The 12,329-nt window shown below is 46.2% G+C and overlaps 1 protein-coding gene across 7 annotated transcripts in view; it reads left to right on the forward strand.

Annotated features, from left to right (window-relative positions):
* The window catches only part of mrtfab (myocardin related transcription factor Ab), a 56,268-nt gene that overhangs the window by 26,068 nt on the left and 17,871 nt on the right, over window positions 1-12,329 (forward strand). For 6 of the 7 annotated variants that reach the window (XM_063221717.1, XM_063221719.1, XM_063221718.1 and 3 more), the window contains one exon: window positions 9,787-9,852. In XM_063221717.1, coding sequence (XP_063077787.1) covers window positions 9,787-9,852 — 66 coding nt within the window. Of the gene's footprint in view, window positions 1-3,966; window positions 4,961-9,786; window positions 9,853-12,329 lie in introns of those variants that run through there. The other variant, XM_063221721.1, reaches the window with a different exon arrangement.

Raw genomic sequence — 12,329 nt, forward strand, 5'->3', positions numbered from 1 at the left:
CTATTCATAAAAAGAAAGAAGTATAGTAGCCTGGACTTAAACAATACAAAAATGTGGTTGCTCATTGTGTGATGACTGTGCACTGAGGACTACAGTAGCTTACAGCCCAGCCCAGCATTTGTTATGGTTGTCAGTGTGTCAGTGTGTTGATCCTGTACTGTGCTGTACCTTAACGTGGCCCCACCCCACTTCACACTCCCTTTATCTCGATGCATCCTGGGTAAAACTGTAAACACAACTCGTGAGTAACTCAGTGTTGTTCGTTGGTATTTTGTTTTTGATTTAGGTCACTTTCATGGCTGTCTGCACTTTATGTGGTAAACCACATTTGTGACATACAGCTAAAAGGATGTCCCAGATCAAGGGTGTGTAACCTTTTTCATTCAAAGGGCCACTTCAAATTTATCCGAGGGCCGTTAAAGTCCTCCGAGGGCCGTATTATAAACACAAACCAGGATTTTCCCCTTCACTTTAGGCCTATACTGAAGGCAGCCACCTTTTTAAACAAACACCACCTTCTCAAGGTTCCCTGAATATAACTTGATTGTATTGCAAATGCATTTTATAAGATTCCTTTACAAAATATGTCATATTTCATGTGAAGCTGAATAACATTAAAATGATATCGGGGGGCGGATAAAATGGCCTCAAGGGCCACAAACGGCACTCGAGACCTAGGTTCCTCACCCGTCCTAGATCAATGGCTCTCAACGTTTTTTGAACAAACTCCCCTTTGACCTCATCATAAGCCTGCCAACGCCTCCCTTATTGTCAAAAAAATATTTGACTAACTACACTAATGAGCCATAGATCCTGAGAAACACTGTCATGGAGTTATGGATGTCTGGGTATTCTTCTGGGTATTCTACTGATCAATCGACACACACACTCTCACACACTCACACATTCAATCTCACACACACATGCGTTATTGTGCTGCATTCTGCATAAAGCTATAAATGCAAGTGACTCATCGTAGTTGATAGATGTGCTTGTTTTCGTCATATTTGTCGCTGTCTGCACCTTTGTACTGTGTTGCATGTGAATGACTCAAACAGTCTACCGCATGATTAGGTGTAGTTTCACATGAGGACACACACACACACACACACACACACACACACACACACACACACACACACACACACACACACACACACACACACACACACACACACACACACACACACACACACACACACACTTTATCTCACGACAGCCTGTGTAAAGCCATAAAACTCAGTGACTCCTCCTTGTTTAAAGGTGTTTTGTTTTGATCATTTGCCTGTCTTTGTTTTGCTGATGCGTATATAGAATAGAACTGAATAGGAATGCTTACATTGAGTGTCATGCAAGCTACCAGATGCCCATTCTCCCTTTGGCATAAATGAAATATATTATGTAGATATGAATCGTTTGATTGATCCATCAATACACTATCAGGCGATCGACATAAGTAGAAGATTACTTGCTGTGGTCAGTGCTATTGTGTAGGACATTGATTAATCACAGCTCCAAAGAAAGTGACTAATCAGGATGAAGGAATAGACTTAAAACAGACCTCTTTTGTCTGGGACACGGTGGACTTTGCACCATTGTCCGTCCTCCAGCCGTCCACACCTAATGGTTATGGGATGTGTTTGACTAGGGTGATGGCTGGCTGGTGGTGGAGGTGGTATGATATGCAGCGCTCTCTGCGCGCATACTGCCAACTTCCTGGTAGTGCGTTTCTGAGGAATGTATGTATTACGAGGTTGGTCGTAGGTGGTAAGGTGGTGCCCGGCCCCTTCTCCCTCCTCCACCCAACGCCACCCAACCTTTTGAGCAGTAGAGTCTTGCCACAAGAAGTGTGGGCAGGCCGCACATTATCGCGATGAAAATATCCACATGCTGACACGCTGAGGTATTCCAAGAGGCTGGTTCAGTTGTAACCCAGGTTAAGTTAACCTTGAGATAGTAAATCATCTAATATAAGGGCATGGACGGCTCATTTTCTTAAATAAATTACGCCTGCAGGCCATCTATTCGTAGGTTTACCACTTTCTGTATGTTAATTTAGCCAGGTTCATCACTTAACCATGTTGGAATACCCGGGCAGGCTACATATTACTGCAATATGAAAATATCAACAGGCTGCCATTGCTAAAGGGCGTGTTGGAAGGATTGGCTAGAGTCCATACATACGCATACCCCATAACACAGCCAGGCCCCAGCTGTAAAGGCTGTAGTTTATACTTTAGTCCAGTCAGTATGCACTTCATAATGTTTAACTCAACTGTTGTGTTTAAGTCAACTGTCTGTGTTTGACTAGCCTCAAGGACGTATTTTTACACGTGAGGTGGAATGTGAAAGCGACATGCCGTTGCATGTTATTCAGCAGATCGTCAGACAATGTAACGTAAAGCTTTCTGTACAAAATGGTGGTCTGAGGTATGCTTACCGGCCATTAATATGTGTAACTCGTAATAATGAGAAGGTGCCCGTTTGGATTACCCTTGTCAGTATTAAGACAAGATAAAGGTGGAGTTATAATGTCAGACTGATACTTTAGTCAGTTGAATCATATTAACACAAGGGTGTTTTTGGAGTAAAATCAACTGAACTGAACTTGAACTGAAAGCATGTGGGTGTGTGTCTCGATCTGTGTGTGTGCGCGTCTGCGTTTAGTAATCTGTCTGTCCGTGTGCATGTGTTTATCTCTGTATCTCTGTCTTTCTATATGTGTGTGTGAGTGGGTGGGTGCGAATGTGTATGCGTCACCCGTGTTTGTGTGTGCGTGAGTGCCATAGCGCGGGTGCTAGATCTGTGAGTAACCCAAGCCATGGCCTGCACAGGTGATGCTGTGCTGAATATAGAGCCAGGCCAACTGCGCCTGCTATTTAAAAAAAGAGAGAGAGAGAGGGAGGGAGGGAGGGAGAGAGAAAGAGAGCGCATATGGACTGCAGGGACCTTGCAAGCATTTTGAAGTGTGCGTGTGCGTGTGTGCCTGCGTGCATTTCCCATTGCGCGCACACACACACACACACACACACACACACACACACACACACACACACACACACACACACACACACACACACACACACACACACACACACACACACAAACACTTTCGTCCATCTGTCTGTCTGACTGTAGCTGTGGGTTTGTTTGTTTGGGTGTGATTGCCACGGTCACTGCAGGCTGGAATGTTGCCGTCTGGCGCTACGCTTGTGTGTTTTCTCTGGAGTTTTTCTTCCATGACATGGGGTCAAGCTTGTGGGAACCACCACCACACCATCCTTGTAGAAACCCCCTCAGTCCTATAGTCTTCTCACACTCCTCTATGGGGGGAGAATGGCACCAAGCCATGCCCTTTTACACATTATACAACACACATGGCATCGTTGTTAGCCTCATCTGACCACACTGATACTGTGCATCACATGATGTGCTTTGTGTGTTTTATTTGACAATGATGATTTGATTATGAGCAGATCCTGTTCAGACATTAGCTCAACCTTCCTGTCATTCGGACTGGTGGGGAAAAGTGAAGCGCTGTTTGTTTGTCTATTTCTCCGTTTATTTTTTATTTTTTAATGTGTTCATTTACGTTCTTTCTACAGTTAGTTTACGACCACTATACTACCACATGGAAGGGTTAGGTTTACCTACCGTGCCTCTTAAGGGAAGTCAAAGCAATTCCGATTACAGTATTCCGAGGAGTATCCATCCAGTTGGAATTTTGACTTGCCTCGCAATAGTGGAAGGTGGTTATGGGAAAGGGTATGGAAGAGAGAGAGACTTGTTGGGTTTGGGGTGTGAGGGTGTGTGAGTGTGAGTGTTTGTGTCTATATATGTTTGTCTGTCCGTGTGTGTGTTTGCGTCTATGTATGTTTGTCAATCCAAGTGTGTGTGTGTGTGTGTGTGTGTGTGTGTGTGTGTGTGGAGGGGGGGGGGAGGGGGGGGGGGGGGGGTTGTGTGTGTGTGTCTGTGCGTGTGTGTGTGTGAGAGAGAATTTGTCTGTCTGTCCAGTAGGGGGATGGGGATGTGTCCTCTGCTGCAAATGAATGAGAGGCAACAGCTGACGACTGGGAGAGGAGAGGAGAGGAGGAGGTGGAGAGGAGGAGGTTAGGGAGTGGAGTCACAGCGTATTGGAACTGCGACAGACCCTCCTTTCGTTTCATCTCCTCCTCTCCTCTCCTCCCCTGCCCTCCTCTCCACCAGGGAGCGACGCTGCCACAGTGGCCAGAGCAGGCTCTGTGCCGCAGCTCTCTTCTCAGCTCTCCTTCACTCATGTGTTTTTCGTCTGCCCTTTCTTTCTTCCGTTCTCGCTTTTTTTCCTGAATGATTTTGTCCTCCTTGAACTGTGTCGGTGTGTGACCACTACCAAGCTTGAGTAACTTGAGGGCTTTGACTTTGAGGAGTAGGACTGAGAAAGTGGTGTGAGAGACCAGAGAGAACATGACCAGAATCGAGAGATGAAGGGATCAAAACTTTTTGTCGACAACCAAAAGAGAAACACACCAAAGGCGATGAGTCGTTTTTATTTTTGCCGTTGTACATTTCCATTTATCTATTGAGGATACCGGGACATGGTGCTTACCGCTCGACCAACAGTGGACCAAGTGAGGTCTCAGGAATGATGCCTTGTCCGTTCAGTAGCCTGTAAAAGCTTGCTGGAATTTAAAATAATGTGTATATTTATCGTCTGTTGTCATCATCATCTTAGTATAATTGGATGACTCAGTTGATAGGATTATCATTCTCATTAAGCTGTGTATTGAACTTGATTAATCCGTGTACCGAGCCAAGTATCCTTGGAAGACAGTCTGAGTCACCATGCTGGATACCAACCACTGCCTGCACATGGACACTTCCTGCTTTTCAAGTGAACCGATATCCGGGATTCCGGATTCCAGCAAGCCAGGAGAGAACAGCATGGATTACGAGGGGCAGACCTACCATAGCTTGAAAGAAGGTGGGAGATGGTGGGGCGTGCATGTAGCAAGCTACTCCTGGGCAAAAGCTACTGGCAAAAAATGTGCCATTGTGTTGTGCCTGTAAACCTATTGGCATGCACTGTATGTGCTGCTGTTGATCAATTTGTGGTGCTACGTGCTTGTGTGTGGTGCCATGCCACAGAATGGCTTATGTATGGGAAACCATGTGCATGCATGTCCTGCAGTGCCTTACTCATGTCATGACTGGCGGCCAGGGCCGGTTTTAAGACATCCGAGGCCCTGTGCAAAGAAAAATGTTGAGGCTCCCCTCAATTTATTACATAGTAATCGATGATGTATGAATGCACAGGAATGCCGTAACGTGACAATGAGGCCCCTGATTGGATGAGGCCCTGGGCAGTTGCCCGACCTTGCCCAATGCAAAAACTGTCTATGAGGGCATTGGTGGGCCTATCGTAGCCTGGTCGAAGGTGGGCAATGGCGTGGGGCATGCATGTACTGTACTGTAGTGAGCGACTCATGTCAGGACGGGACTGGAGGGCAATGGTGGGGCTTACAGGCCATTAGTTGCGTGACTCATCGGAGAGTGCAAGTGTGTCAGAGCCTGTCAGCCTTCCTGTATCTGCTAATGCGTTGCACAGTGTGCTTTTTAAAAAAAGAGTGAGAGCTCTGTGAGTGATTGGAAATGATATCATCTCTCTTTTAAGTAGATGACTCGACCGCCATCAATGTATCAAATTGTCACCGGTTTTCCAGCGCGGTGACTGGGGTTTGTGGGGTTGGAATGGGTGATGTCATACCGTTATACCTGTGGGGGCAGTCGTGGCCTAGAGGTTATAGGAACACTCCACCTCATTTCAGGAAATAGATTGTATGTAGTTAACCCCTTGTTAAATATGATAATACATATATGACTTTGTCTCACAGTGTTGGGTTGTCACTGTTGCACTGTCACAATGTCCAAATGTCACCAGTGTGTTGGTTATTGTGTGTTAGGTTGCCACGTGTGTGTGTGTGTGTGTGTGTGTGTGTGTGTGTGTGTGTGTGTGTGTGTGTGTGTGTGTGTGTGTGTGTGTGTGTGTGTGCGTGTGCGCAGTGTATGTCTTGTGCGCATGTGTGTGCACATACATTCACTATGTGCGTGTGTGTATACCTTCTGTGCGTGTGTGTATGTTGATGTGCGTGTGTGTATGTTGATGTGCGTGTGTGTATGTTGATGCGCGTGTGTGTATGTTGATGCGCGCGTGTGTGTGTGTGTGTGTGTGTGTGTGTGTATGCGTTCGTGTGTGTGTGGTCAGGGTCAGGGGCCCGGTGGGGAGTGTTTTAATTATGCCCAGCTCTACAGTGAGGCCGGGGATTAACCCAGTTGGCAGCTCTGCCAGCTGCTACTTATTTTAGTGCTCAACTTTTTGTTTTGCTTTTTAAGCCCTTTGTGTTTTTTTGTGTTATTAATGTTGTACATTCGGTTTCAGTGACAGTAGGAAACAAATGTGCAGGAATTAGACGAAGAGCAGCTGTAGCATCCTCCACCTTTCTCTATTCTCTCCATTCTCCTTCGTCTTCTTCTCTTTATCTCTCTCTCTCTCTCTCTCTCTCTCTCTCTCTGTCTCTCTATCTCTCTTTATCTCTCTCTCTCTCTCTTTATCTCCCTCTTTCTCTCTCTCTCTCTGTGTCTCTCTCTCTCTCTCTCTCTGTCTCTGTCTCTGTCTCTCTCTCTCTCTATCTCTCTATCTCTCTTGCTCGCTTTCTCTCTCTCTCTGTCCTCTGTGACTGCTTTGAGCAACGGGTACTTATACAAATGTCTCTTTGATTTACAGTAATAGAGCCCAGCTTCACAAATAGGTGTGTATGAGAGAGAGAGAGCGAGCTTGTGTTTCCTTTCCTCACCGCTGTCATTCTACTCTACTCTACTCTACTCTACTCTACTCTACTCTACTCTACTCTACTCTACTCTGCTCTTCTCAGGCCTGCCGTGGGGCTTGAAATAGTCTGTATTGCTGGGGCGGGAGAGCTGAGTGGTGCAGTAAAACTGAAAGCAAAGCAACAGAATGAATGATGAGAATGTGACATGACACTGGATGGCAGGGGCAGCAACAGCAGTGTCAGTGGTAGCAGCACAAACAACATTATGTTCAGCAGGCGATGGTCATTATTCTGTTTGGTTTGTTTGTGCGTGTGGCAAATAGTCAAGTCAAGTGTACTTCATTGTCATTTTATTTATACTTGTACATACCTGACATTACACAGGGGACTTTGTTTTGTATGACATGTGCAATTAAAACGACACAAACATATTTGCAAAGTGAGGTGGAGGTATGGTATGCTGTGATAGGGTACAGTGTGAAATCAGAAAGAAGTTAAAATGTGCACGGTGACCGGAGGGCAGTGGGGTGTTGCAATACAGTGTTACCCACAGAAGTAGCATTGTGTGGTTCTACCAGAGATTCTTTAAGTATATAGAGATATGCCAACATAATAGGTGTCTATGGGCACCTAACGTGACCAGGTTCCGGTCTGCCTAAAGGGGCGTGTCATAATGCTCCTACATTGAATAGAACAGTCCTTAGGTCTGCCTAAAGGGGGATCCCCCCCCTTCCCCCTTGCAATAGTAGAACACGGAAACAATGGACCAATGGAACCTCTCTCTCTCTACTCTCTCTGGTTCCACTGGCAAAAAATGTGCCATTATGTTATGCCTGTATGTATCCCTATTGGCATGCACTGTATGTGCTGTGGCAGCCTTCTTCCTTCTCCACCTGTGCCAGACTGTCCTGCCCGCCTGGTCCCTCTCTGGTCCCAAGTGGCATAAGCACACACAGCCCTCCTGCTGGCTGTCGCATAGCCTTGGCACATGAGCCAAGACTGTAGGTGTGTGTGTGTTTGTGTTTGCTTGCATGCATATATGTGTGCACGTGCTTACACTGTATATGTGTGGAGGGAAAAGAGTGTCTGTATGCATTTGGAATGGATATGTTTAGAGGCCCAAACATGTTTGAGTGTTTGTGTGTGGGTGTGTTTATATCTATGGGTATCCAGAAGGCCACTAAGTAATTACTCTGCAATGTAGGGGGATTGGTTTCCTCCCCCTGAGAGATTGTCAGTCTGTCCCCCCACACCCCCACCAACCCCGTCCCAGTCCTCCTGCTGTTGAAGGTGAACTGTAGGGTTGCCAGTGTTCCACAGTGTTCGTCAGTGTTCCACTGTTGGCTATGATGTCATAGAGGTCGTCCACGGCGACAGGTGTGCGCCTGCTCCCTCGGATGCCACGGCCAGCCGGCTGCTGTCCACTTCACTCAGCCTGGCCAAGGCCTCTCTTGGGTGCACACTGTTGCAACACACACTGTCGGCAACACACACACACACACACACACACGCGCGCACACACACACACACACACACACACACACACACACACACACACACACACACACACACACACACACACACACACACACACACACACACACACACACACACACACACACACACACACACACACACACACACACCACTACCTCCTCTCCTGTCCGTAACAACTGTTTGGGTTGATGTTGTATACACTGCCAAGACCACCTTGTGGTTCTCGGCTAAGTCGAGCCTCTTCTGTGTTGGTCAGTTAAAATAGCAAATGTTATTGGTTATTATTTCCTAGAACTAGAAAGTGGGCAAACGCATCAGTGGACTGGTCAAAGCGGTCAGACTGGAGCGCAGTGCTTGTTGCTATGGTAACTTACTACCCAACACACAACTGGCATCTTGTGGACAATTTATTTTTCTTAAATTATTCATGGCCCTGTAGAGCAGAAGTGTAAAAACTGGACTGACAGAGTAAAAGTCCTGCTGAGGTTTTCCGTCTGCCTGTGCCCTCAAAACAGGTGGTTTCACAAATTAGCTCATCAACCTCGCTTAAGGGAAGTGGTAATTGGGGTCAGCTGGTTCATTGAATCGGCTGGAGCAAAAATATGGCAGGGTTTGTAACTTTATATACACGGGTTTTCCCACCTGTGAAGTCGAGAGTAGCCTCCTGTCTTCGTGTTGAGGATTGACACATCCATCGCATGCGTTTCAACACGGTCACTTCTGAAAAACAAAGAAACTGTGTTGTACGCAGTATTCAAATCCCGTTTTGCATAGAGGTGTTTTTTTTAACCCTTTGCGCCCAAGTGTTTTTTGCCCACTCGCACACAGTTCAGGTCATTCGGAGCCCCAGTTCGGTCTCCCATGTAGTTCTCAGGTGGTGAGCCCCACCCGCTTGCCCTCCATTTGACCACCACCGTAAACACAACGCAACACACACACACACTCATATTCCGACACGTAAACACACTAGTTTTGCCGCCGCGTTTTGCCGTGCATCAGATGCAGCGGTTGAGTGTGCAGAATCAGGAAGTGTGTAACACCACCCCCCATCACACCACTACTGCTTCCCCTTACACACAGCCAGAAGTGAAGCAACAAGTAAACGAGAGACAACGAGAGAGAGAAGAGAGAAGGGCGTAAAGACAGAGAGAGAGAGCGGGAGAGAGAGAGAGGAGAGGAGAAGGAAAGAGCGGTGGTCACCCTCAGTACATTGCACTACTCTCTGCCACTTGCTCGTATAGAAACACTCAGAGAAGCATCGATGGGAATGGCCTGCTAAAGTCAATTAGTTCGGAGAGACGGCGAGAGAGCAAGCCTACCCGTCATCATCACTTCTTCAACATTGTCGGTGCTCAACATCTGACTGACACTTTTTTTCTCTCTCTCTCTCTCTCTCTCTCTCTCTCTTTCTTTCTCTTTTTCTCTGTCGCCCTTTCTATCCATCTCTCTGTATCTCTGTCTCTACCCCTCTCTCCACATGCAGTCCTACAGCTCAAACTACAGCAGCGACGTACACGAGAGGAGCTGGTCAGTCAAGGGATCATGCCTCGTAAGTATTATCTCCTTACTTTGTTTTGTTTGTTTGTTTGTTTGCTTGTGTCCCCACCATTTGGATGAGGCTCAGCATAGGCCAAAAGTTTCACTCAGTCAAGTATCTTCCATGCACATCCACAAATTTCGAAACTGATTCAGGGTCAAGTCAGTGCTTTAAGTGGCAAAAGAGAAGAATGCGACTAAAGAAAGTGATTAAATGCAATATTATAATAAGTATGCCATACAAAATCAGAGTATTGTAGAAACTAACGCAGAGAAGTGTCAGTAGTCCGTAGTGGTGGCACTAGTTCAAGTTGAGGCAATGGTGATGGTAGGTGTGCAGGTCATTGTTGCCTCAGCATAGGCCAAAATCAGCCATCTCAGGGGGCCCTCGAGTGGCATCCACACAAAGCTCCCGTCTTCAAAATTCAGCTTTGCAAACACTCTGGTGTCTGGCTTTATTCCTAGATGTGCTTTTATATAAACTGCATACAAAGACATGACTCATGATGTTGACCTATGAAAACGAGACAAAGAAAATTGCATGCAAATCGGCCTGTGTAGTAGAGAGGCATGCAAACAATACGCCCTTTTGCACTTAACATACTTACCACTGCATGAACCTTGTGGTAAGCCGATGAGCTGTTCACTGTTAATGTAAATACTCCTACTTTAATGCCACATAGCAGTTATTATGTGTATATGTGAGAGTGTGCGTGTGTATGTACAGTATATATTACATCCTCTGTTATGGCAGAGAGTTCATGTGTCAACTGCACTCCAAATGGGGAATCTAATGCATGCCCATGTAACGTCTCCTAAAAATGTCAAAATAATGTTCGGGGTGTGCCTCTTGCCTCACCTACTTGCCAGTTATATAACGGGTGCTGCTGGGTGCTGGAAACGCATAACTTGCGTTTTTTTGTTTGTTTTTTTTTCTCTCGCACACCTCAGCTATTGATGAGATGACCCAAAGGTCACTGATCAGAGAAAGCTATAAAACTCACGCATGCTGACCATTTCTCTTTGAACTTTATACACTATGTTTCTTTCTTCATCGTGATGAAGGTCTAATGACTGAAACATCGTGGATAAAGTGAAAATGAAATGGTCAGTGTGGGGGTGAGTTGCAGTTTTTGCAAGAACCGCATAGACGAGAAGCAGAATTACCACTCACTTCTTAAAATTGCAACAAGAGCTCTATGGCCATCTCCGATGAAGACAGCCGTGCTTCTGTTATCAGGTAGGGTCAGCTTCCCCTTCTGTTTCCACTTCCCCTTTTGTCTTCACTTCTGCCCAAAGCGGAGGAGACAAGCTGTCCAAACTCTGCACTGTGTACACATGTGCACAGGGCCGCTGACCGCTTTGGCCGAGCCCGAAACAGTAATCTGAAAGGCCCCACCACCCAATACATACAATGTGATGAGGACCCAATGCTGGGCCTCCTCTCTCCGTGGGCCCAGAACAACTGACCATTGGCTTCCCTATGTGTGTGTGTGTGTGCACTGTGTTGACACGCTGTGCATGCTGTACTCTACATGCTGTGCACCACTGCAGACAGTGGTAATCTAGCAACGCACAGACCAGTAGCAGGGAGCTCAAGGCCTCCAATGTCTTGGAAACAACTGGGTGGCCAAACTCAAATGGCTGCCATGTCCTGTTGTGGTGTTGGTTCATGATCAAACATTTGGACCATTTTAAATCATTTACTGATCTCTGTCTACAATGGTTTTACCACCACAATAAAAACAAACATCTGGTCGACCTCAAGCGCATCAGAAAAAGAAGTCTGGGAGTTGCCCTAGGAAATGTACCATAGCACATTATTATCAAACTGCTAACACTGAAAGAGGTCCAAGCTGACCCAGCATGAGGAATGGTTAAAAGAGGACTTTTGGGGGCATGGTGCCTCAAGGAGCTAAGACACCATACCATTACGCCAGCAACCCGAGTTCGATTCCGGCCTGAGGCCCTTTGCACAGTAGGCCCTGTACAATTTTCGACGATTTTTGTAGCTATATTTTCTTCAGTCACCTGTGTTTGCGCTAAATGAAAGTTTCTGCTGTTTCAAAGTTTTTGCAGAGGGCACTGCACTCCAGGTCTTGCAGTATATCCTGACCAGAACAATGTCAGTGGCGGGTCCCCTTGGCACTCTTGCCTCCCTGATCATGTCTCCTGTCAGGATACTCACAGTGCAATAGTGTGTTATCTAACAGCAGGAAGCACATTGGTCCAGGTGTTTTTGCAGCGCTTTTGTTTTTGTTATTTTTTCAATTCTCTGCTTCCTATCATGCCAGACAAACCAAAACAGTTTCATGACATCCTGGAAAACATTGAGTGGATGAGTGAGGGAGGTACTTTTTTATATATAAATCAGATGCTGCAAAAAATGGTTGTAGATTGAGTGTAGCATCTGGTTAAAAACAGATAAGAGGACAAAATGTGAAAGATCAGCTCTTCTGCAGTGACGGGAAACACATGAAAACACATGGT

The sequence above is a fragment of the Engraulis encrasicolus genome, chromosome 17 (assembly GCF_034702125.1).
Source record: "Engraulis encrasicolus isolate BLACKSEA-1 chromosome 17, IST_EnEncr_1.0, whole genome shotgun sequence".
Taxonomy (NCBI): Eukaryota; Metazoa; Chordata; class Actinopteri; order Clupeiformes; family Engraulidae; genus Engraulis; species Engraulis encrasicolus.